The sequence below is a fragment of the Haemorhous mexicanus genome, chromosome 1 (assembly GCF_027477595.1).
Source record: "Haemorhous mexicanus isolate bHaeMex1 chromosome 1, bHaeMex1.pri, whole genome shotgun sequence".
NCBI lineage: Eukaryota > Metazoa > Chordata > Aves > Passeriformes > Fringillidae > Haemorhous > Haemorhous mexicanus.
The window spans coordinates 55,984,328-56,011,596 of record NC_082341.1 but is presented as its reverse complement, the minus strand read 5'-3'; the positions used below and the strand labels follow the sequence as shown (position 1 = coordinate 56,011,596).

The 27,269-nt window shown below is 37.4% G+C and overlaps 1 protein-coding gene across 1 annotated transcript; it reads right to left on the bottom strand.

Annotated features, from left to right (window-relative positions):
- Positions 1-865: 865 nt before the first annotated feature.
- STK17A (serine/threonine kinase 17a) lies at positions 866-27,269 on the bottom strand. Its single transcript, XM_059849915.1, has 7 exons — positions 26,943-27,269; positions 19,395-19,607; positions 12,188-12,332; positions 6,887-7,013; positions 6,138-6,186; positions 5,822-6,001; positions 866-5,007 (listed from the first exon to the last, which is right to left on the bottom strand). Exons 1-7 carry the CDS (start codon positions 27,119-27,121, stop codon positions 4,674-4,676), a joined length of 1,227 nt encoding a protein of 408 aa, XP_059705898.1. The 5' UTR covers positions 27,122-27,269; the 3' UTR covers positions 866-4,673.

The window sequence follows — 27,269 nt, the reverse complement described above, 5'->3', positions numbered from 1 at the left end:
ATGGAGACCTACCTGCTCTTGGTGTTACTTTGGAAGATATATCACACCTGGCCAAACACCTTTGGTTCATTTTAAGTAGCACCAATTCTATAAAAATACTAGACTACTGTAATTTCTTGGCCAATCTAAGGCAGTTTCTATTAATTTTCTTTCCTAGAAGATTTAGGAGCAAAGGTCCTTATTTCAGTAACTTCTGTGAAACAATCATTGCCTCTCTTTGCTTGGTAAGGCCCACAACCTTCCATCCAGCAGCCAGACCAGCTGGATCTCACAAGGTGCTACTGGAAAGTGGAAGATGCTAAGTGATATCCTGGCAGCTCAGGAGACTTCTCTGTGAAGATTATTTAAAAAAAACACCTGTGTAATTCAGTCTGTATGCTGGCATTGCAAATTAATTGAAGAGGTGGGGTACACTGATTTCAATGCATCACCAGCTTAACTGCAATTCTACCTTTACAAGCAAGCAAAGACAATGTAATTAAGTTCTGTGTTTACAGGAAAGATAATCCTTTTAAGTAGTTCCCCTCCCTCTCCTAATTTTGCAGTAATGACTCTGGTCCTATATGCTCTACTTCACTTTGACAAATCCTATCCTTTCCTTAATTAGGAGAGATTTTTATCACATCCATCTGTACTTTCTTTTTTTTCCCTGACTGTATTTATTAGTCCAAATGACAGCTTAATTCAACATCTGTACCATGAAAAACTCTATAGTGGAAGCATGTTGCTTTAGTACAGAAATGACTTTTGATGCATTTTATATTTGCTGCACATATTGAACAAATGTCTGATTCAGAAAACTAAAATATCAGTAATCCTGATAATGGGTGCTTCCCAAAGCACAATGAACATAAGATTCATCAGCTGTTCAGAAAACAAAATTTTATTTATTGTAAAGTTCCTGAAACAGTAAACACCTTATCAGAAGAACAATGAACTGGCACTAGTTCTTTAAAATGTTGAACTGTCTTCCAGAAACAACACCTGAAATATTCAAGAGAGATCTTAAGCCACAAAGTAACATGATGCAAGTCCCATCTCCCTCCCCATCCCTTGTGAGCACCACCAGTGGAGAATGGGCAGAACTTTTATTTGCATTTGTGACCTAACAGCTCTCAAGGGGGATTCAGGGGGTAGATCACAAACTGGAATTCACCCTTTTGTGCTTAGAGACCTGCACACAAAAATGTGACACATGAGACAAATAAAAATGCAAATTCCACTTTGCACAAAAATATTGTTTTGTAGAACATTTAATTTAGCAACTATAAAATCTATAAGCCTCTTCCTTAAAGAGGTGAATATAGCAACAAGAGGAGACAAGGCTGTGCTTTTCATTAGGACTTTGCTATTTATTACAACAACTGAAAGAAGGCCTAGGCCTGGACTTACCCCTCCTATTGATATAGTTCATGGGTCTTCATGAACCACAGATAACAACTGTGTAGGAATATCTGCCCTTCCATTCCGTCAGCATCCTGCATCTGAGCAAACAGCAGCCATGCTCTCCATGCTACAAAGGCAGCCAGCATGTGCTCAGTCTGGAGAGTGGGGACTGGGAGAGCATTGCCCACAAGTTCCAAGGAGCTGATTCTTTCCCCACATGCAGCCCCTTCCCCACCATCACAGCTTTTCCCAAAGGACCTGTGTACATACACACAGTCCCCCATATTCATGGAGCTGCAGAAAACCAGCTGTTCCTCACAGTTCTTGCTTTGCTCCTGGTTTTACTGATGTGTCACTTCACCCATAACTGAGCTCCTCAACAACACTGGCTGAATAGCCCCTTCCTACAGCTCAGGGTAGGAACACCTCGCCTGCAGCTTTACCCACACTCACAGTGGAACAGAAAGAGCTTCAAGGGTGTGGGTCTGGCTGACAGTCCTGCAGTTAAATGTTACAGAAAATTTTCCCTGTTTAAGGGTGTATCTAAGATCCTTGCTTATAACTTACACTATTAAACCTTCACAACTCTATACAAATTCTTAATGATGTTAAAAAACAGTGTATAAAATCACCTTAAGGCACAAAGAGTTAAACAGAAATGCAGCCCACTGGAAATCTCAAAGCAGCCAATTCAAGAAAAGCTGGCCTTGAAATAAGTATGTATTTCATGTATACATGTTAAGCTTCACTGTCATACATTAAAACCAGTATATATAGGACAAAATGTATACTGCTCAGCACCTACTCTTTTCCATTAGTACCAGTCCCAATCTGAGACAGGATCTGTGGTTACAGAGAGGAAGTGAAAAATGGGATATATATATATATATCCCTCAAATAGTTTGCTGTGGGCAACCAGGTATTGTTAAACATTTATGTGTGCAACACTGGCAACATTGTTCTGTAAGGGTAGAATGTGAAGATGCTTCAACCTCACTGCTCTGCTCAACTTAGTAACATACGGAACTGTGGATATGAGGGAAAAAATGTCAAAATTGCAATGATGGAAGATAGGAGAAGTTGCAATCTTGCACAGAAGAATTCCATGAATCATCATCCTCTCACCCAAACAAATTGCCTTGGGCAAATGACTGGAGAGTAAAAGATGGCCATAATGGCACTGTCCTGCCTATCAAAGGCAGGAACATTGTAGGTAGGGTCAGCTGCTCTCTGTGTCCAGAAACACCCAGCTAACACAGATATGCTGCTGGCTCAAAGATTCTCCTGCTGAGAGCCAGCCAGAGCTGTCCAGCAACTGACTCCTTTCTCCAGAGCATGAGAGGCATCTCTGCATTGCAATATATAACACATCCAAACTCAATTCTGAGCACCGCTGGCTGTTTTATACGAACATCTTTGAGGAACGAGAAGCTGCTCTACCTACTTGAATACTCAATAATATGTAATTCCATGAGGGAAGAAGCTTGATAGAATAGTTTAATTTAGATGCAATTTCCCCGACGTGGCTTGAAGTAAAGGTAGCCCAACCTCTGGCAATGAAGCCTTATGGAAAAACTACGCATCATCCCACTGCTTTTGGTTCAGCTTTCTTCTTTTCTCCCACCTTTTCAGCCATGCTGATCAGATCACCCCAGTACTGCTGCTGTTATTAAGCCATTTAACTTTTATGTGAAGGAGGAACTGTAACATTAGCATAAAGCCCTGAACTCCTCCTCACTAAATGGAGTAGAACATTTGATACATTTGAAATTAGAAAAGTGTGTACCAACATGGAAAAAAAGGGAAAAACTAGCTCAAAAGTTTCTATTCACTGTTTTATAGCAAGAAAACTTTTGTCAGAGTTTATTATAAAGGAACAGCATAAGGAAACCAAATAAATAGTTGAATAGTTAACAGTATGCAATATAATAGTATTAAACTTCCATTACATAAAAATTAAACTTTGGAACAGCATCAATATGAAAGATTTCTTAGAAAACCAGGACTCAGGCCAAAATCCTCAGATCTGTACACTGCAAAAACCACTCAGTTTTGGTGCCCAGTTGATGCCAGCTTTGTCCTCTGAAGGACTGCGTCCATTGAGAACTATGACCCATCCATACTGTTCCCTAATCCCACTCTGCCAGGCCACATAATATGCTGTATTTCCAAGTGTCTAAGGGAGAGTGAGCAGGAAGCAGGAGGCATGAGCTGTGCTTCACTGTTTCAGAAGAAGCAATATCTTCTTCCTCATCTGACAGCTATATTGAACAATTGTAATTTAGCCTAAGGATGCTCCTTTTCTCCTTAAAGCAGCAGTTAGAGGAACAGAAAGAAAGTAAAAATGACCTCATGATCCCAGTAAAACCCCAGCTGGTTCTGGGGGAAGTGGAATCAAGGGCTGATTAGCTGGACAAACTGTCTAATCTAACATGGTAAAGTCAGTGGAGAGAACTTCAGTAACTTCAGAGGAGCTACATCAAATGTCATTCTTTTTTCCTCTCATCAGCACTGTGTGGCCACACTGAGCTGGATTCTATTGGCACATCTCACCCAACACGGGAGGGGAAGGAAACAATCTCTGCTGGCTCACAAGTGACTGAAATAAGCAAATACATCACCCTTAGGAGTAGGATTTTACTGTGCTCCCAAATCATACATATCTCCAGTACAGATTTCTTTCCCAGTGGGGCATGTGCATCTCTGTCTAGAGAGGCTTAGCTCACTGTTCAGCTACACACCAGAGTAGTTTGGGTCTTTGACCTGATGTAAACAAAGAAAAACACACAGGATGATTTTGAAATCTGTACGTCAAACCAGGTGATCACATTCTCCTCTCATACAAGTTTTAGGTGAGCAGATAGTTCCACTGAAGTCAGGAGGAGTTTGAGGAAAACCCAGCATTATATATTTGCATTAAATACCAAAATGTATCCTAAAATACTCCTATTGACATCTGTCACCAAAACACTTCCAGTGTCAACTTCTCAAGAACACCAGAACAATTAGCAAAAACTCTGTTACCAATCAATAACAACAACAAAAACCAGAAATAAAAATTAAAAACAAAAATAAGCTTATCCTCTTTGTTAAATTCCTGACAGCCACTTGAAATCTCATCTCTTCCATGAAAATAATAACTTGGCACATTTTATGCCATTGTGTGCCATTTAGAAACTTTCCTTTATCTAGAACATTTCTTGCATATCAGAAATTCACTTGGCTAGAATACTTTTGTTTAGTAGAAAAAACTGCCTTCCAGTTATAGCTATGAAGCTCCATACAGTTCAGTAAATGAATTCTCCTGGTATTTCCTGCAGTAATGGTTCCTCAAATTTAAATCGTTTGGAAATGGCTTTCTGCTCAGTTACTTTTTCTTTTTCTGACTGCCTACATTGTCCCAGTGTGTATGAAGCCACTACAATTAGTTCTTCTGTCACTATTGATTCTTCCTCTCCAGTCTTCTCAGCGTCTACTGATTGTTCAGAGGCAGAATCTGCATCTTTCTGAATGGCATCACTGGTCTCCCCTTCTGTACTCTTATTCCAGGCCCTGCAAGCAGGATTTTCACTTTGTTCCAACCATGGATGTTGAAGACATTCCTCAGCAGTTGCCCTGTCCCTGCAGAGGAAGGCAAGTATTAAAATAAATGTCCAAATGAATACAAAATTCAGAACCTCGAGAAGATACCAACAAAAATTATTCCAAGGATATGACTGTATTAAAGACAGATAGAATTGTAAATTAAAAAAAAAAAAAAGCACTGACAGCTATCTTTTACCAAAAAAGACCACAGCAATTCAAGCAGATGAACTTCTATAATTTAAAAGAAAGGAATTCATAGATCCCTAAATATGAGTTTACACATCCATGTTGCCAACCAACTTTTGAAGTTTATACTTTTTATATATAGAAAAATTATCCAACTTCTACATACTTCAAATATTCCCATAGACAAGCAGTAGGCAATTTCAATAGCTGACATGTCCCATGAAGAACTGGTAAAGTTCCACAGAAAACACCTGTTCTGTTTGGGAACCTGGAATTTCCAGTTTGCTGCCCATTAAGAAAAGTGTCTTAATGAACCAGAAAAGGAAAGGTTCTCTACCAACCCATCCAAGATTAAGGACTCAAAGCTCAGTTCATGTAAAAGACCAGCTAAGCACCTGCAAGAAGAATGTGCTCACTGCTACAAGCTACAGTTCATATATGGATTTCTGAAAGTAATTTGAGGTTTAATTACTAACACTTGGACATCATTTGGGATATACAAGCTCGGATGGAAACTGAGGAATTCTCTTCTCATATACATACAAAGTAATAGCACAATGAAATCAGTCCGCTTTTACTTTAAAAATGAAAACACTAGCACTTGCTACATTTAAAATTAAGTCACTCTGACATATTAGCATATACAATTGCGTATTTTACTTACTCGGGTTTCTTAACCAGCAGAGTTTTGATGAAATCCACAGCAGACTCTGATACAAGGTCAAAGTCCTCTCCAGAGTAACTTACGTTCATTTGAGATATATTTAAGAATGTTTCTTGTTTATCATCCCCCAAGAAAGGTGATATCCCTGTTAGCATAACATATGCCAGTACTCCAATGCTCCTAAATTAAAAGTTAAAAAAGAAAACCGGTCTTTTAGTTAGCCTTTTTTTCTTAAAAGCAAATAAACAAAAAAAAAAATCCCCAAAGACAACAATTTTCAGTAAAGTCAGGATGACCATTAATTTGTTCAACTTACCACATATCAGTTGCTGTACTGATTGGATCATAACTCAGAATTTCAGGAGCTATTCAGGGGAGAGAAAAAGTGGGTTTTGTCATATGCAGACATTACATTACAGCTAAAAAAGGCAATAATGGTCATGTGGTAAAATTTAAGATAAGCCATTTAAAGCATGACAGTCTTTTGAAATCAAGGTACTTCTATTCTGGTTATTTAATGATTTCTATTATTCACTGGTTTTAAGTGTAAAATTTTTTTTTCCTTTTCCTTTTACTGCCATCTTCAAAAGCCAGGCCAGTCTCCTTCCCAGTTAAGGAATCTGTATACAAGTTTCTTGCAGACAAAACAGAAATAACCAACATTGCATATTGCAGCACAGTAACCCATAACTATGAAGATATACCACACAACTTAAATATATTCTCAACTATATTTTCAAGGCCTGGAGTGGTTTGGGTTTTTTTAAAAAAAGAGAAAATCTGCACAGGCTAAAATATTGTATTCAGAGACTGAGTATGTGGATTTAAACTTTTAATACAAGTAATACTTGTTATGACTGCTGGTAAGAATAATCTAAAATGTGTCTTCAACATAAGCACACAATGATGGTTCATGAGACTGACAAGACTTGCCAGTTCTACCTTTGGCAGCAGTACCAGGTCCAAGTAATAACTCAATATTGCAACACAGTAACTCCACAGACAAATCCTCTTTTCACTCCCCAGAAGCCTGGACTATTCATCATTCCTATAGTAACAACTCACCTACATATTCTGGAGTTCCCATGATTTCTCTTAGTTCCTCACTGCTCTTCATTATTCTGGAAAGGCCAAAATCTACTATCTTAATGTCTCCCAGAGGAGACTTACTGGTTAGCAGAATATTTTGGGGCTGAAAAACAAGAGGAGACTTTCAGGATCACAAAAAATGTCTTTGACATCATATTGCATAATTATTTTATACCATGAGCAAAAACAGTGCCTCCCATAACAAGTATGATACCCTGGATCATTTATCTATTTCCCTCAAGGTGATTTTGAAGAGACACATAGGCTAAAAGGAACGGCAGGATTATAAATTTAGAACTGAGAATCAAACCTTTGTTAGCTCAGAACACATTGGAAATACACGCCAATAGCTGTCATTAAATAATAGCATGGAAGTCCCTCCACACTAGTACCTCTCCAGTCCTTTGTACCACCTTTTTTACTCCTCCTGTTCCTCTATTCTTCCAATAGATGGTGTAAAGACCTCCCTTCGAAGACTGTCCAAAATCACCCAATCATTTTAAAAACCCTGAACACACAACTATGTTGACTGCACCTGTTTAAAGGTCTGTTGCAACCAACCTGAATCCTGTTCAAAGTACAAACAACTGTATTACAGAATACTAACTGAAGAAGAGTTTAAAAAAAATATAGCAGCCTGAGAAACAGGTTTTAAAGGGTATCACCTTTGGATAAACTTGTTTGCAATGACGTCACTAGATCTTGGCTGTCTTCCTTCAAAGCACCTTTGTGGTCATTAAGAAGTTCCTGACTATTTTAAATGCTAGCTTAATTTAAAAAAGAAAAACTTTTGAAACTGAAGCATATTGTTGCCAATAAAAAAAAAAAAAAAAACCAACCAAAAAAAAAGAAGAAGGTTTTACTTTCCCAACCCCGAGACCGGTGATCACACTGGGTCTTATCATTAACTTCTCCAAACAGTAGTGCTGACAATTGGCACTGCTTTCATGCTTCTAGTGAGCACAAGTTCCATGAAAGTGCAGAAGTCTATTGAGAACCTGGATCACCTTGCATCAGAGAGGTTGAAAAGGGAGGAGGGGAATAGAGTAAGAACAGCAAAGCAACCTCTGACTGATAATTCAGATCGAGTAACACCAACATTTATACTTTTTCCCTAATCACAGAGCTGCTCTGTCCTCCATCCCCGGAGTCACTCATGAAGACATGCTCTCACATGAACAGCCTTGCTTTTGAATACAGAAATGAACCTGGGCAAGAACATTTTAAAAAACTTTGGCCACTTCTCACTGCAAGACCTGAATATAGCCAGGTTTTTTGATTCCAGCAGAGTTAAACTGTTACTTGAAACTAACTCCATGATGTTGTTAACTTCTTTTCTGTTTGTAAACCTACATATTAAGAATAGCTCTTTTTTTATTTTCTTTACAAATTGCGATCTGGTGGCTTTACAAAGGCTTTTGGAGAGGCACATTGCCACATTCTTTATAGTTCAGATTTGTTCTTCTCCATTTGTATTAGAAAAGCAAACATCAAAAAAAGCTGACTATGCCTCCCTCATTACCCTCTCAGATGTTATTCCCAGTGAGAAATTTAGTTATGTAGAGTCAAATTAAAAGCATGAGAAAAGTATTTTTTCCTCTATATTTAAATGAGGAAAAGTTTTCAATGGAAAAGTTTTGTGAAACCCTTCAGCCCTGTATTTTTACATATTAGTAGATAAAGCAGTTGCCATTTTTATTGTCTTTTAAAAAAAATTTATTATACAAAACACACCTATGCAGAAAAAAAACCTGTCTACAGTATGAATTGAGTCATAACTCTGAATCAATCCTTAATGAAATACCAGTCATTTTCTTATTTTAAGGAATCATTATGGGATTCTTGTGAAGTACCAGCCTAAACGCCAACATGAAACCTTAAAGAAGCCATAGCTTTGAACTCACCATAGTTTTCAGCTTGACACCGTAACTCAAACTTTCAAAAAAGGAAGATAATTTCCTCACATCTGTAATACTGTTTCTGTTTTGATTTTACTCTGCTAGAATACATCTAAGTTTGCCTAATTCCAGTCAGCCCACAAAGAGAGGAGATGCCAGGTGGAGGTTCTCCTGGTGGCCATTCTAAAAAGGGCCTTTTACTTTTACCCTCGAGCACTACTGAAATTGTTGATGAAAACCATCAAATGGCAATGTTTGAAGACCTCCCCCTCTACTGCAGCAAAGCTTAAAGGTTCCATTTAGACCCTCTTATTTCTTATATCTTTAGTTGGTTTCAAGAAGACACATAAAGACTAAGGACACATAATAAAGGTCAGGTTTTTAATCTAATCAATGCCTCACCTTACCTAATTTCATTAATGTTGCAGGTTATCTAATTATATAATATTCAAAAAACCTCAGATGCCTAGAAGAAAAGACAGGAATTATCAAAGAAATAGTGGTCAGAAACAGAGATATGCCAACTTCATTATGTCTAAAGATACTAAACTATGCTGATTCTAAAAAAATAAAGGACCCCCATATCTTCTTCCTCAGCCCCCATGACTGCTTAAATTCTCTTCCATTTCCAACTACAGTAAGCTTTTACCTAACACCAACTGAAGATTAAGTCAAAGAGCAAATGAGAACACAGACAAAGGAGACTTCCCTTACTCTGCAGCTTTCAAGCACCATTATGAGGAGATGAAAGACTCCTGACTACAATCTGTGCACACCCTGCAAATTAAATAGCATCAACACAATACTGTCAAGTGATAATTAATTTGCACTTGGTAGCATTATATTTGCTCTTCATCCAAGTCAAAACTAGGCTACACAATTGTATTTTGCTATTAACAAGACACATTTCAACCATCTTTCAGTAGAACCATGCTTTAGGAAAGAAATGATCAGATGACAACCTTGCTAAGCTACATCAAAATACCCATTTCTTTCTGCAGTGTTTAGTCTCAAGAAAAATCTTGTGTCTGTTCAGAGGGGAAAAAAGCAGCTAAAGCAAAGTAGCTGTCAATGTCATAGATCTGGTTCATTACATTTATAATATAAATATCAAGCTGACAATTACATATGGACAACCACTTGGGTTTAAATTCTTCTGGGTACAGAATGTAACTTTTCTTGCAGATGCAACATATGGAAAATTGGATGGACCTTTCCAAAGGAATTTGTAACAGACAAAGGAAATGGAAATCTTAAGAGACACAAAGGTGAAACTAATAGTGCAAAATACCTCAATTTTAGCAAAAATTTGTAAAATTTGCTATTGGCAAACACCTTGCATAGCAGCAGTAAACATACAGAAGTCTTCCAAATGTCATCACAAAGAAAGTGCTTAGTAAATTCCACTGTGCTTTAACCTGCAAGTTAAAGCAGTATGGGACATGGGATATAACAGAAGATGAGAACTGTGGGTTAATAAATATGTGGCTGAAGCGAGCATCCAACTTTTTGAGTTCTGTCAAAAACGGGCCTTTTTTAAAAGTCTTGTAAGGCAGGTGGATCATTTAATCTTTGCAAGTCATGGTTTTTAATTCTACCATTTCCATCATTTTTGTTTGCCAATACTCTGAAAACTTCCATAAACCTTATTGTGCAAAAGACTGATAGTTTTATAAATAATGAAAGTCATCCCACTGCGAGTAGGACTCCGATTAAACACACACCGCACACTGCAGTAATGTATAAACAGGTTAATTAACCTCAATCACTACACAACTTCCTCTGCTAATGAACCTCTGTAAGGCAGCAAAACAATACTGGATTTTTCAGTGAGAGCTGTATATGCTCCATGCTATAGCATAAGTTTGCTGACCAGTTGGGAAGCCTTTAAGTCTGCTTTTTATTAATTTATTTTCTGGACAAAATCCGTAATCAACATCCTAAGTCTACTCTTGCAAATAAGTATTGTAGTCATATAAAACACATCACATTTCCAGTTACAGATATCCAGCTGGTGATGCTAAGAAACACCACAACTTTAACTACAAACATGCACAAATATATACTGTCCACAAAAGACATTTAATTCTACACATTTTGTTTCAAGGAAATTAAATGGCCAACTATTGAGACACTGAGTATCTTGTTTAAGCCTACTGGAACTTTGAGGAGTTCTAACTGCTCATTTTTAGTCTTTCTGAACACTTACTCTCACATTACTTATTAAAAATGTTTCATTAATTCTTTTAGCACAATTATTAGTATTCTGTGTGTATGACTTAATCAAAATTTTGAAGAATTCCACATATAATTTGAATAAATGTTTGGAAAACCAGGCAGATGACATATTTGTGTGGAAATATGATTCAGCTGCTTTAGTTGACGAATGGTTCATGATGTGCTAAGTTAAATATATGAAGTCCATACAGCTTGATTCTGGAATCTACTGGTAGCTTTATAATAGTGCCAAAACACAGCTAAGTGTAAGTAAGGATCTCAGCAACAGAACAAACACGCAGCTTACAATATACTTAGTAATAAAAGAATAGGACATGTAAAAAGAATTTTAAAAAATGTAACGCAAGTTACTTTTTAGACTGCCTTGCTTAGCAATAAACTAGTTTAACCTCCTGACAGAAGCTAAAGAAAATTAACTGGAGCTTGCTGCCCATAGGAGAGGTTAGTTCTCTGGATCCCTTTTACAACTCCCTTCTTGACCATAAGATTTCATTTGATGGCAACTGTACTTGTCACTTGATTTGGGTCAAAACTATTTTTCAATAAGAAAAAATACTTGTTTCAGCAAATCATGATTATTTATATACCAAAAGGGTGTCAGTCAGCTCTTTGGCAGCAAATGACAGACATTTAAATGAGGTTTTACAATAACTGGGAAAAAAAAAAGGAAGAAAATGCTATAAATGAACACATTATTTACCATGTCCTGTTTGAACATTTCATTCTGAAACATTACACTTTATTCCCCCAGTGTCACTACCACCCTTCTTCATTAAAACTCAAGTCAATACAAAAAACAAACCTGGTTTTCAATGCCCATATAATACCCAGACATTTTTGCTGCAATGTAGAAATAAGTCAGTCTTACGCAAAGCACTCATTTACAATTTAAGGTGCAAGGCAAAATGAGTTTTGAAATGATTACATTTCACTTAATCAAATGAAGTTTATAATACAAATAATCATAGAAACCCCTCAACATGCTTGCAGACCTGGTGGTTACTCTATACCAAAAGTTTAATTTTATCATTCAAGGTATAATTAGGTAAAATAGTGTTAATTAGAAATTGTCATTATTGTGACATAAGCAAGAAATTCGACAGATGAGAAATCAATAAGAAAAATACAGCACCAATCTTACCTTTAAGTCAAGATGAACAACATTGTTTCTGTGCAAGAATGAAACTCCTTCTAATATCTGCTTCATAAGTCGCTTAACATCTTTTTCTTTGAAGGCCTCCTCTCTTTCAGCCACGCACTGGTCAAAGATTTCACCTCCAGCAGCACTGTGGACAGTAGGAATATTGTTAGTTCAGACTAAATTATAGCACCCACTTGGCTCTACTCAGACTTTTTTTTTTGTATAGGCAATATCAGCAGGAGGTATAATCCAATCATGATATTTTCAGTTATTAGACATTTGGCAAGGTTTTACCGCCTTGAAAGTGTTTTCTGCAGTATGGCAGCTTTGGAGAGAGGCAAAGATTTTAGTCATTTAGGTTAGAGAATATGAACAGTACAGAAATTTTGGGGACTACTTTTGAAACACTACTGACTTTGCTTTCAGATGAATGCCTCAATTGTTTGAGGATAGTGTTTTCATAAACGTTGTGCCTTTTGCCATTCCTATAAAACTACGTGGAAATTTGGCCAAGGCAAACCTTAGCAAACACAGAGCAAAGCCACCCCACCTCCCACCCTCCTCAAAACACTTTGCACATACTCAAAAGAATGAATGTAAAGTCTGCAACTGAATTGTTTATGAAGTCTCTGGTATACAGGGATGCATTAAGTTTCTAAACTTCTTTCATCTAAAAATAGCTCTGAAAATTTTAGCTCTCAGCTTGCATCCTCTTTTGATAATAGATGTTTAAACAACAGAATAACAAAAAAATATAAAAATAACTAGATATGAATGAATGTTTTTTAAGTACTCTGAAGCCACATGCAGTACCAGCTCTGTATAGCAATGGCTCTAGATAACTAAAGTTGTTTACAATATAAACCTGCAGCATCAAAAGTAAAATAAACTGAACAGAAGCTCTATCTTAAAGTAAGAATGGGCATAAGAATGTTAGAATGGGCCACTCTGCATATGGATTGTTGAACTCCTACTATGAAATCAACACATACACCCTTTGTTCTGCATGAAATTCTATAATCACCTGTTAGGAAAAGGTAGTGAAACCCTCAAGGGCAGAATCCTCTCCAGTTACACCAAACTGTGACACACAAAAATGACTTTGCACAAGCATTAATCTTTACTGATGCATACCCACCTACTCTGCCTTTGCTTGCTTTTTTCCAATGAATTGTACTGCCTAGGCTATCCGGAAGACAGCCAGGCACATTCAACATGAATATAACAGCAAATGAGAGTTATACAAAAATGGTGCATTTCAACTGTGTATCCCCAGAAAAAGAACACTTAAATATATTCAAATGTTCATTTTGTCCATACTAACTTTGCTGCTACAGTCCTAGTACTCTGAAAAGCCTCATGGATTAAAAAAAAAAAGGTTTCTGCCCTCCAAGGTATTCTCACAGCTATTATTTTAAATTTTCCCTGCAGATGGTCTTACAGAAAAAAAAATTAAAAGAAGGTTAAATCACACCCTTTTCTAAAGAATTTTACACTTCTGTTCTATATGCTGGCTAGCTGGAACAGCAGTACAATTTGATTTATTAAACTTAGATTTTCTTTCTGAAAAACCATCTATTTAATAATTATTTTTCTTCTTTATGTATCAAGAGATAGAGCTCAAGAATAAAATTAGTTTTTCAAGGTAATATTAATACTATAATTCATTTTGAAAAATTTCATATGCCTGACACTATCACATTTTTCTTCAGTCCACTTTTATTTAATTCATGGAAATAGTAATATTTCAGTTTTGGACAGGATTCAAATATAAATGACGTTTTAAAAATATTCTAATTTTTATTCTGTATTCTGTATTCTAATATCCTAAGCCAAATTCCTTGAAAAAGCAGCATCACTTGGATTTTCCAGATAGGAAAAGAAAAAGAACTACTGCAACCCATAAATTAAACTTTCTGCCTTAAGAATGCCATAATATGTTGCTTGAAGAGTGATTTAATCCCTTGTAGCAGTGAATTATAGTGCACATACAGTGATAACATCTACTACCAAAATTACTAACACGGTATCTTCTATAGCAATAATCCTGCGATTTTGCTGGTAAAGCTCTGCCACTTCAAATAAGGAAAATATACTTCTGCTATTTAATTCTGTGAAATCGGATTTATACCCAAAACATGGGATCACATTTTACATTTAATAGACCCACCTGAAAAAACAGTGAAAGTTGAGGGTGGGGGGCCTTATAAAACCCTGCTTGCTATATGTCTACTTGGTAAGCGTCTGTTACAATTTGTTTATTAGTGCAACTTAATTAAAACTGAGGCAGACACCAACACTAAAATGTAAGCTATCTAGAATTTTAATACTACACCTAAAGAATTCTGAATTATAGGCATTAGAAGTCAAGGCAATAAAAGTTGAAGCAATGTCCCATCAGTGAAATCAAGAGACAGTGCTACCAACTTAAGAGTAGAAAATCCTTGATCCAGAAACTTTATTAAAAAAAAAAAAAAAAAAAAGTCTCTCCCTATACTTCTGAAGATGCCTGGGTTCATTAGCGTTTTTAAGAGTGAGACATGCAAATACAGCCCTCACACATGCACACCCACTTCATAACTTACAAGACACTGCCATTCTCAGCCACCATAGACACTTGGCTTTACAAAATAGTTTCACATGGGAAGGTGTCTTACCATGCAATGTTTTGTTTTTTGATCTTAACTTTGCTATTTAGGAGGCTGATGGAACAACTCCCTTGCAATTCATTCTGTCCAAAGAATACCACTTTCAAAGCAGTAACCAGTAACCCTTTACAAGAACACATGGAAATTTGATACTGCAAGACCATTTTGTGTATTGTTGCTGTGGAGCGAGTTTAATGAATTCCCTTAAGCAAAACAGTCAGGGAGCTGTGAGCCAAGCCAGTCACAAGTGGTTGGAAGCACAATGCAAAAATGAACTCCAAAAAGATCCTCCTGCACACCTCTTCGAAGTTTTGCCAAGCTCCTTAACAATACTTTCAACTCAGCTATTTTGTATTCCCCAGCTAGATTTCAGGCGGGAATAAATCAAACCATAGAAGGGCTCAAAATACCTGCTAAGAGAGTATCATAGCCATGTCACTTTTATGATTTCTGTCTATATGCAGACCAGGAGTTCTCTGGTGTTAATAATATTTACCCATCTTGCATTAAACTGCAGTTTTTCTAATTGTTATTATGAAATAACTTAGCAAATGACTGGGCCAGTCAGAAAATGCTCTTAGGGGAAAAAAGCAAAGAATTATCCTTAGGACAACAAAGCTTTAGGAAAACAAGCCATCTTAATCTGAAAAAAAAATTGATAAGGAAATATTTAATGGCAAAACATTCTGAAATCTAGTGTTACTTAGAATGCAGTATTTCTCTAGTATACCCTCCCTTAGCTAAGTGTATGAAAAAATTGTGAGACAAAAGAAGGCTTTCTGAACTTGAAAGCTATGGCAACCATAATTCTCTAGCTATTTTAATTTACTGATGAAAGTACTGTTGTGCCATTAATTTCTCTCATTTCAAGTGAAATCCAACTCCTCTTCATCAATGAGAAGCATGCTAACACTTTATAACTACTTAGCAGCATAAATGAGCTAAAAGTCATTTGGAAGTCTAGAGAACTAATCTTTGTTACAATTATGTTGACTTTAGATTAAATGGAGACTACTTATCTTCCTTGAAATATATCTTAACAATGAACTGTATGAAATTCAGCATCAAACTTCTTTCAAGTACACTTAGGAGACACTAACACAGTCATTTAACTTATCATTAGAAAAAGATCGAACAAACCTATTTCAGGGCACCTGAAGAAATCAACCATTCCCCCAGCTTTAATGGATCAGACATTAAGTTAGTGTTCTGAAGGATGCAGAAGTACAAATCACCAGAGTACAAATATGTAGACCAATTCCTAAAATACACTTGATTTCAATACTGAGTTATATACAATCTGCAATGGACAAAAATTTACTTGCTGACTCTTCAACTCTGTCAAAAGTCTTTCTTGAAAGGGTTATCTTTGCAAAATAATGGAAAGCCATCTATCTTCTGTACATGGCGCTTATAGTAGTTCACATCACACTGGTCGTAACACGACCAGCAAAGGTTCATGCTCACTGCTGCTGACAGCCATATCTCTTTCCTTGGCTAGGCATTGGATAGTAGGTGCACTTACTGGTAATTTTTCCAGTGTAAGGCAATGTAATGTACCAATGTTCCTAAAGCCTGAGAAAACTACAAATCCATATCTGATGGGAGGACATGGGAAGAGAAGCATCCAAATACATAAAATTGTAGATAATGCTCTTAGAAGTTCTCAGTTCTCAGACAAATGCCTTTAGTTTTTGCCTTCACCTTTCCTATCAGGTAGCTCAAGAACTGAATGAAACAAAAACAAAGGTAACTAAGACCATTTGAGAAGCTTTCCCCTAAAATGATTTTAGACTTCAAGTCTTGATTTGAGACTGCTAACTAGAACAACTCCACTTGCTACTCAACAGACAAGCAGCAACCATTGGAACAGCAGTTATTTGTGATTACAGTGGGTTTGCTTCAAGTTCAGTCTGTTGAATCCTATGCCAAATGGATCACTTCCTGCCAGCAGACTGTTACATTAACTGGTCACACCTCCAGTAAGTAGAACAATAAATCATGTCCAAGACTATGTAAGTCCATTAGTATTAATGGACATAGAAGTCCATTACATTATCCAAATAACTACAGGTGAAAAAACACTTCATCCAGCATATAAAATAAATGCTAATTGTGTCTTCAAGATGAAAATGACAACTTCTTCCTCTTTTTAAAGCAAGTGTAACAGAAATCTACAGTATTTACACAAGGCTCTGGCTCAGTTCAGAGGCTCTTCATAATAAAATATTAATGATTAAGATTTTTGAAGCTCCACTTACAGGTTTCTATACATTTGACCCACTAGTATTATCTATCCCTTCCCCAGACGTGTAAAAACATGGTGATAAACATTTATGAAAAAGACCAGTTCTTCAGCATCAGATGCTCTACTGCTCTTTCTTTCAAAAGAAATGGGAAGATGACAGGTAGGTTGCATACAGGTATCGAGTCAAAAAGTTACCAAATTTGCTTTTTCTTTTTATACCTGCTATTTCAAGTTTCCCAGACTGTATCTGTACCTTCTTCAGCAAAATTCCAGGTTCTTTTCATTCTATTTTCAGTGAAATGCATAAACATAACTGGCCCACTGATTAATTCCAGGCTTTCTGTTACCCCTTCAGACTTACACACCCCTTAAATTTTGACTTAAATACCCTGACTGAGGTCTTATGACAACAAACCAAAGTCAGAGGCTGTTGTGAGGGTAGATGCAAACAGCCCCAATTTGCTATGCTACAGCTGAAGCCAACACTGTAATGCCACCTTGCTTCCCACTGCTCAGCATTTAATATTAACATGGCAAATTTTAAGTTCGTTTTCTCTCAAAAATTTATAGTGCTTGAAAGACAACCCTCCATGTAACATTAATATTTCTCCCCCTGAAAGCAAAACATTTCCTGAAGGCAAAACCTTCAGCTCATATGACAGATTCCACATCAAGACAAGAAACTTTAAAACCTCTGCAAATGAAGTTAGTGGCCAAGATTAAGTATTTGTCTTCAGGAGATAAAGATCTGCCACAAAGACCATCAAGCTAAATAGAAACTGAAATGCCCTAGAGAAGCTTGCAGTCTAGGTATGTTCTTTAATCCTCTGCATACAGAATGTAAGAAATTCACTAACATTCATACCTGTTTTGTTGCAACATGTCTTTGGAACACTAAAGAAGCATCCAGACATACTTGCTGAAGTCAGGGAAAGACTGTTTTTGTAATTTACAACTCCAGCACACAGCTATTTATCTGAAATGAGGTATGACTGTTTGATGCATATAAACCCAGTAATTTTGCTAATTACTTAACAACCTAGTTAATACTTCATATTAAAAGAGTTTTGCAACTGTAAGAAAATTGAGTTCTTAAAGAAAACTAGGAATTTTACATTGAAACTATAACAAAACTCATTGCTCATTTAGATTCCACTGCTCATATCAAATCCTATAGGATCTAGAAAATGAAACTGTATTTGAGTTTAAATTTCTGCTAGTGCGTAAAGCAGGTATTTATGAGTTAAAACCCCAGAAGCTCTGTCACACCTATGCATTATAAAAGATACTTGAATATTTCATATATTATTATTTCATTAAGGGCACAATGAAGTTTAAAAAATGTATTCTAGAAGGAATTTTGCCTTAGGAGACATGGTCTCTTTCCATTTCACTGAACTTTGAAGATACAGTTTCTTTTGATTTCTATACAAGATGTGATCGGTACACAAGATTTCTCATTATTTCTTTTTGCTAACAAGTAAGAGAAGAGCTGCACAAACTAGATTTATCTTAACAAACAAGTCATTTCTGAACTATTGAGCCTCACTGTTCCTCTCTTTAATTATTTAAAATCCATAGAACTTAACAAGAATTTGGAGTTCAGTAGCAACAAGCATTTGGCTGAATCTTGGAAGCTAGCAAGATGCCTTACTATCTAAAGCCATTGGCATTTGAGATGAACAGTCACAACAGCTGCAGGAATGCCCATCTGGACAAACTCAAGTGGGGAAAACCACACAGACAAATGCAGAGTCAAGTGTCCTTTTGAAAGAAACTATTCTAAGTCTCAATCCTCCTCCCTTCTTTACCCAAAAAGAGACTGTTTTAGCAAGTTTTCTACTGTAGAGGGTTTTACTAGTTCCTTTTTAGCACTGATGTTGCTTTCAATATGTTTTTGTAACTGGTAAAAAAACCACAGCAGATTTCATCCCATCTTTCCCACTGTCAATGAAATAAACTTCGGTTTTTGAACAGATACTCATTGCTTCTTTTCCCTTCCTCTTTTACATGCAGGGAGTGTACAGAGTTCATATTTCATTTAAGATGCATTAACTACATAAATTATAGCTCAACTTTGAAAGATACTACATAATTATGAGAAATTTGTTATAATCTGAAGTAGTTATGAGACTGTACATAACTTCTTGTAATCGTCATTTTCTTAGCAATTCTTCTTGAAGTTCAGCAAGGGTAACAGGCAACCAATAATTTTTTTTTAACATTATTCACATTGATACACAGTATTTTTACATAATTGTTTTTAAGCAAATACTGCAGAAAGTTATTAGGAATTATTACTAATACTTACAATTCCAGGACTAAAATCATCTCTGTTGCAGTTTCATAAACTTCATGCAGGTTAATGACCCAAAGGTTGCATTGTGCCAGCTCAAGAACTGCAATTTCGTGGATTATTTCCATCCGACAGTCTTGGCCCTTTCTTCTTTTTCTCATGAATTTTGCTGCAAACTCTCTTTCAGTGTCTTTCTGGATACACTTCTTCACCACTGCAAATTTTCCCCTGAAATTAAATAAGAATTTAGTTTTACATGCCTTAGTGACAGCATAGCCTTTATAAATTAATGTTTCAGGAAACTTTAACCAAATCACTACTAGCATTTAAGATTCAATCTGAATTTAGAAAGATGCCTTGCTGAGTGATGATCCCTGTGTTAAAAACACCCCAGCCCAAAATGTAAATAATCTCCATGAAACAAGGAATTAAAAAAACCCCAATCAATTCAAACAACACAGTTTTCAGAAACACTGAGTAAACAAGCTATGATAGGTCCCAAGATTATATTATCCTCCAGACTTAAATTAAAAAGCTGGGAAAATCAAAATGTATAAATGAGCAATTCATGCTTTCTCTGACTACCTCACAGTAACCCAGTTACTGTGTTCTGAAGTATCCCACCATATCCATGGAAAGAGCACTCTTGTTGAATCCTGCTCCATTTGCCATGCAATATCCATACTCTGCATTTTTCAAGATGGTATTTTCACCATGGCATGTCTCAAATGCTAACATCTGGAGTTTTTAATTAATAGTTCTCAAAACCCCCTATTTCTACAGTGAGACTAAGAAAAAGGAACACAGATAATGCAAACACAATGAAGCAGCCTGACTAAAATCAAGCTCTGCAGCACGATTTTGGCAGCAATGCCAAGGTGAGTAGGAGCACTGAGAGCAGAGAGCTGAGCATCGTGCTTAGCCCACATTAATGAGCGTCACCTCGGCAGAACACACACCTGATGATGCACCAGGCCAGCTAAACCGCACCGCCGCGCTTGCGTCACACCACTTCCCCCACAGCACTCTGGCACAAGTGGCTGCTTTTAACTTCCCTGCAAGAGTCCCACACCACCTGCTCCACTCAGTTCCATTCACGCAGTGCTGATTTTTAGACTAAAAAGGTATTTTAATTAATACCTCTCACTAATGCAATGATGAATTCTCACACTTTGAAGTACAGTAACCTTACTTTAGCTCTTACCATACAGGCATAATGATCATCAAAACTACCTTTTTTTATTTATATGTAAACATTTTCTTATAAAGCTGCAGGAATAGCTTTCAGATCTTTATTTTGGTCCTTTACTTACTGTAGGGTTGCTGAAACCAAAATAATAGTCCTCATCTATTTTGGAATACAATTACTATCGGTTTTGCCTCTCCTACCTCCAAGCTAAAGTTCAAAGAATTAACTACTTCAGCTCGTGTCAAAGATTTCACTCTCCCAGCCTATTGGCAGAAGACTGTTATCCATGAAATATAACTGCTAAACAAAGTTGTGGTCAGCTTGCTTTTAATAAGCATTTGTTTCAAAATCACACAGTCTAAATGAATCAAGTTAAATAAGTACCCACAAAGTAGGTATTTGCTAGGCAATCTCAATAAAATAATTGGACTTGTAACCACTGATAGAGCCACAGTTATTCCTCTAGGAACACTATTTTGCATAAGCACATTATCTACAGCACAGTATGTATTAAGACTAGATCACAGCACAGTCCAGATGTCTGGTGAAGGTAGACAAACAGCAAGAATATGCTTTCGATGTCTTGAACCTAACTTTTAAAGAAAATGTTCTTAATTACTAATACATACATGAAGACAAAACTATTGAAATATGTAAATGCATGAAGATAATTTTGTAGCACAAAATTTATGTACAATAGGAAGCTATGCATTTATCAAAAGTGTTAATACACTTGTGCAAGTTCTTAGCACCAAAAAACATCTCAAGAAAAAAATCAACTGGTGAGTATGTTGTCAAAAAACAACATAGAAAAATAAATTGAGAAGCCCTTTAACAGAAAGTTATTTAAACACCTGATAGATACTAAGCCTTACACCAATAAATCTAGGTCCCTGCCTGGGTTCAACCTTCTCTATTTTCTTATATAGTCTTTGAATGCACTGCGTACTTCCTCTTGAATGTTGCCTTAGTGCAGTCAAAAGCTTTTAATTCTAGCACCAGAAAGGACCTAGAGAAAGTGGCTTAGAAAAGTTTGAAATCTCTATAATACAGCTTTTTAAGTACCGTGCTGTTTTGAATTACATACAAAATCTATCTGGAAACAAGTTAATTAGCCAAATGAGTAGTGATGTTGCGATTCACTGTGCATTAGTCACTATGGAAATAAAACAGTATTCAGGGAGCAGCAAGAAACAGCAAGAGCCACAACCACTGTGTGTGGCCACGTATGTCCTGTTTAGCTGAGCTGGCCAGAAGCCTGATAGGTGACGTTATTCAAAGGACAGGTTACACGGCAGTTCAGCTGGCTGACAAATACTAATCCTAAATTGTTTCAGACCAAGAATCCTGCCCAAGATTCCTTTTGGTTATGCCTATAATTAGAGCTGTTATAGCTACTGCCTGTTAGAACTCATCTTTTCTGAGTACGATCCCCAAAAAGATCAAACTTGACAAACCTGATGTTTATAACCGGTAGAACTAATTACTGTGCAGTGATCTAGATTCATGTCTGAGAAAATTTCAGAGCTAAGATCCAAAGATAGCATCCACTATATGGTTATGCCAACAGATAAATTTTGAAGAATTTCTTTTTGATTGAGACAGAACAGTAGATAAGACATACATAAACAAACATTCTTATGAAGTATACATTGCATACATTTTATCTTTGCTTTTCTTATAGTCCTGCTTTTTGAGAACTTATTATAAAAAAGTATATAAAATAGTGTTAGATCACATCATTGCTACTTTAGTGTATTCAGATGAGCTAGCAGTGAGAATGTTGCATGGAAGGAATAATTTTGAGATTAAAATTGTAATGCGCATTTGTCAAGTTGAAAACAGACCACCAGACATCCAATCACAAATAAAAATGCTTTGGAGGGAGACAAGAATAGGAAACTCTAAATAGTTCTCAGTCCTCACAAGAGTCTCAAATATTCAAGAATTATGAGTTAAGATAAATCATATCTGATTACAAAGAAGCTCAATGTCACCTTTTCAGATTGCCAACAGAATTTGCATTGTTTCATTAGGCACACATTATAGCTCAAAGGAAAAGTGTCAAATCACAAATCAAATGTCAAATCAGATAAGCAGCAACATTTATATGACACCAATTAATTTTTTTCCTAGGATCAGAACAACAGAGAACTAACCTTACTAATTTATTTATAATATATAAAAATAACTAAGCTTAACTAAATATTTAAAAATAACTAACCTCATTTTTAAAGTGACTTATAAAACACTGTCACTGCAACAAATGCAGGAATAAGTTCTTTCTGCGAAGATGTTTATTTCTTATAAAGTTCAGAAAAAAACTTTTCTGAGATCCACAACACTATATGCAGTTTATTATGTAGCTCATATCAAACATTTCTTCTGAAGTGTGGGTTTTTTCCCCTGACAATTTTGGATTTCCAAACAACAAAGTGCAGGGATTACATTTCTGATGTTCATGAATATTTTACTCACATAAATTTATTCTCAAATGGCAAAACCAACTACTTGCGACTCTTCATTTTCACTTCTTTTCCACTTTTGCTTAGTTCCATAGCTATTTCCCCCCAGCTGTTCTTCTGCAGAGAGCAGCTGAGGACAGCAATGTCATGGCACAAAATGGTACAAGTGTCATGTACTGCTAAGACACACATCCCTAAAAGCTACCCGAGAAATAAAAGTTCATGCCAGAGTTGTTCTTTTAGGGGGGAAAAAAAATCCAAGACATGCACATGAAACTACAGCCACATCACTAGTCAGAAACAAAGAATATTTCACACTCCTTGGATGATTACAATATTTCTTATTCTTACCTTTGGGTGGAGAATGAGCTTGTATGCTTTAAGAATAAATGGGGAATAAGAAGAAAAAACTGAATTGCATTGGACATATTTACATGTGTGCACATTTTGTCAGAAGATAATTTTATTGTGGATCAATCATTTAAGGTGACCATTACCTTCCAGAAGAAAGACAGACCAGTCAACTTATTCCTTCCTCTAACCCAGCTCTAGAATCAAGAGTATTATTTTCTGGACACAAATGATGACTTCCAATATGTGCATAGCTTGTTTCACATAAAAAAAAGGAGTGCAACATTCCATCAACAAACTGAAGAATTAATAGTCTACTAATACTTTTTCTGCAATTAGGAGTTTTTTTTTCTTGAGGAAAATGAGCAGAGCAACTAAATATAATTATAGTAGACTCCTTAAGGAAGCTCTTGGTAGTAAAAAATGTATTGTTCCCCTTTTTACAGTACAATTATGGCTTAAGCACAAATGGTAAGGGGAAGAGTTAAGCAATTGGTGTCTTGTCCTCTGCAAAGGTGACATTGCTTCAAACTAACCTAACTCAAGCTAGCACTGTCTGAAAACATTTAAATCTCAGTGAGATGATGAGAAGTGGCACCCTTAAAACATTTATCAGAGATAAGTTTGATTTCAAACCTCATGCAAGTTCAGATTTGTGTGAGAATATTGTGATTCTGAGGACAGTGAAATTATTAAGGCTGTGAATACTGGACCAAAATGTCGTATATTAAATAATTTAATTTAAAAACTTTTATTTCCATATCATGTTAAGGAACTTGCAATAATTTTCTTTCCTGAGTGGCCCTTATAACAAAGTTTTTGATATTTTTCCCATGTGAACCTAGCTTTCCCAACAGCTGTGTTTCAACAGACTTGCAAGTGCCTGTTCAGCTACTGAACGAGGCAGCACCTTCTGAAGCACATAACTTCTACATTCTGAAAGCAGTTTTTTCTCCTGTGAGCAGAACTAATGATGCCTGACTTCCCATGGGTTTGCACCCAAACCCCTCCGGTGACACTGTGATTAAGTTCCTCCTAGGTCATCCATACCTTTCAGGACTGCTTCCCCCAGGATTTTTGCTCCCTAGCGTGCCACCTGTGGCCAGAGCCCCCATACTACTCCTCCCAGCATCACCAGAACTCTAATGCCTTAACGTTTCACCATGTTCCAATTTCTTCCCACCTCCTCCAAACACAGGAGACCAGAGAACACAAAAAAGAGGCTCCAAGTGCCCTGGGAAGTTCAACATACACGTGCTGACTGACAGAATGGGAGGCCAAAGACTGCACAAACCTGCTGAGCTCACGCAGCAGCCCTGATCTCAGCAAAGGTGAAAAACCTACTTGCTTCTTTCTCCACGCTCGCAGTTTTAAACACAATCCATACGAATGTTGTTATTTTCAAATCTACCTAAAGTTCAGCTTTCAAACTGTCTCTCTAATTCTGGGAAATGGGATGGACAGAGCGTATAAATCTTCTTCTACCAAATCTTAATGCTAAAATAGATTATGTTGAGTGCACAAGGACTGCTTTTCATTGAAGACAAAAAACCTGCCATACCTGGCTGCTAATTTGTTCTTTGTAAAGATGAACTCTACCCATAAAGAGAGAATTACGCAATTTATGAACATATAAAAGTGAAACCATTTGTGTTAATAAATAATCCAATTATCAATTATAAAATTATAGTTATAAGTTGCAGAGAGACTTTCCACCTACATTTTGTTGCAGACTTGGCAAAAAATAGTCTTAAATGGGAGTATTTGAGCTGAAGTATCTGCTTTTTAAAAAACAAAACTTAAAATTGTTGAATAAAAAACCAAGCACACGCATTCAAATGTAGAGATTTCTATATTCTAAAGGAGAAGATAGTGAAAACACTTGAGAAGTTGAGAAGAGATAGTCTGAACCAAAAATATGTGCAACTGTTTGCAAAAACCATGACAAACACTTAGAACTGCCACTTAACTAATTTTAACTACTGGTGCAAAATCACAGGCTTCACGTGAAGGTCATCCTTAAAATATTCAAAAAATATTCCACACAAAAATCCATGCTGCTATTTACTCGTTTAAACTGTTTAAGACTTGAAGGAGTAGTTAATTCTTGTTCTTAGAGTAAAGCAAGTAATCTGAGTTGTACTTTTTTGTTCCAGAAAGAACCTTCGCCTACTCCATGCTCTGATTAGGCCAGTGACTATCACCCGCCTCTGAGGGAAATGCTCATTCCATGGAAGCACTGCAAAATATTTTCTGAAGCCATCTGAACTTCAAAAAAAAAACCAACCCAAAACCAAAAACAAAACAACCAAACCAAAACAGCAGTGATACCAGGACCTTCTGTACTACACTGCTCCCATGCCTTTTGGACTGTTTCTTAGAATTTAAGCTGATTTGTAGCCAGCATTTAGGAAGCTTCAGTTTCCAGGCCGTGGACATTGTGGTCACAACACTCTACAAAGGGTTTTCTCATTCCATGGGATGTTTCTCCCACCTGCTTACCATCTGAATGCTTCAGACCACTATGTTTAAATAGGTATTATTCTACTGGTACATCAGAGTTGCTAAGTGAGCATTAAGCTAACACCTAGGCAGCCTAAATATTTGTTACAGGTACCTACAGCAGCTGCATTTGCCTTGAAACTCCTCCTTAGCTCCAAAGAGGTTGGTTTTGCCACTGTATAAACTGAGTTACACAGCGAGCATAACTTGCAATAGAACGTACATTGAGGAGGATGTCTTTCCATATATCCGGTGGTATTCCATCTAATCTTTTTTATTGAAACAGTCTTTGGATGAAGCACATCTAATTCTAAGAATACTATCATTCTGTTAATAGGAAGTGACAGAATTTCAGACAAAAGTATTGGTTAAGTGGTGCTGAAATTCCATATATGTAGTTCCCAAGATGCAGAAACCTTTTAATGAGACTTTTTGCCCTAAACCTTGCATTCTATCAGTCATGTGTTGAAATTACGCATGGACTAAACCTTCCAAACCCAAAATTTTAACCAGCTTTAACTCCTTGAAAAGTTCCACCATTAGATTGCTCTCAATCATATGCTCTCCCAAAGGAGTGAAAAATTGTTTTTCCACGTCACAGCTTACAAAGCTCGAGAAAATAATAAAGAAAGAAAAGAAAAGAAAAGAAAAGAAAAGAAAAGAAAAGAAAAGAAAAGAAAAGAAAAGAAAAGAAAAGAAAAGAAGGCAGGTTTTCTTCTCCAATGGAACTCTAGACCAATGTCCACTACTCAACACGGGCTCCCAGGGAAGCACAGCATCTCCCCAGCCAGATCGGCAAGGCTGGGGAGCCGAGGATGACTTCTTCAGTAGAAGGAGGGACAGACAGCTGCGAGGTACAGCTGCCTCCCAGCACCCTCCTGCAGCCGAGCCAACGCCGCGGGCACGCCCTCGGAGCCAGCTCAGTGCGGGCAGAACTCACCGCCGGATGCCGCCGGACGCGGCTCGACCCCGGCAGGGACCCCCAGAGCTGGGATGCCACAACCCCCCGGCCCCGCTCCTTCCCCCGCCGTCCGGGGCAGCGGAGGCAGCGCTCACCTGCCGAGCTCCCGGCCGGGGCTGAGGCTGTACCGCTCCTGGAAGGGATCCGTGCGGATGGGCGTACGGATCTCCGCCAGGAGCCCGCCCCGCCGCCGGGATCGCCCGGCCGCGGGCTGAGGTGGCGGCGGCCGGTCACCGCGGGAACGACCGGGCTGCGGCTTCTCGTCGGGGCTCATGGCGCGGGGCTTCTCCCTCGGCAGGAGGACGCCTTCGCCTTCTCCTCCTGTCCTCCCGTCTCCCTCCCGGTATCCGTGTCCGTCCCGGCCCGCGCTCCCGCCGGGCGCTGCCGCTGCCGCGGGCTCGCGGAGGCTGCGGGCAGCACGC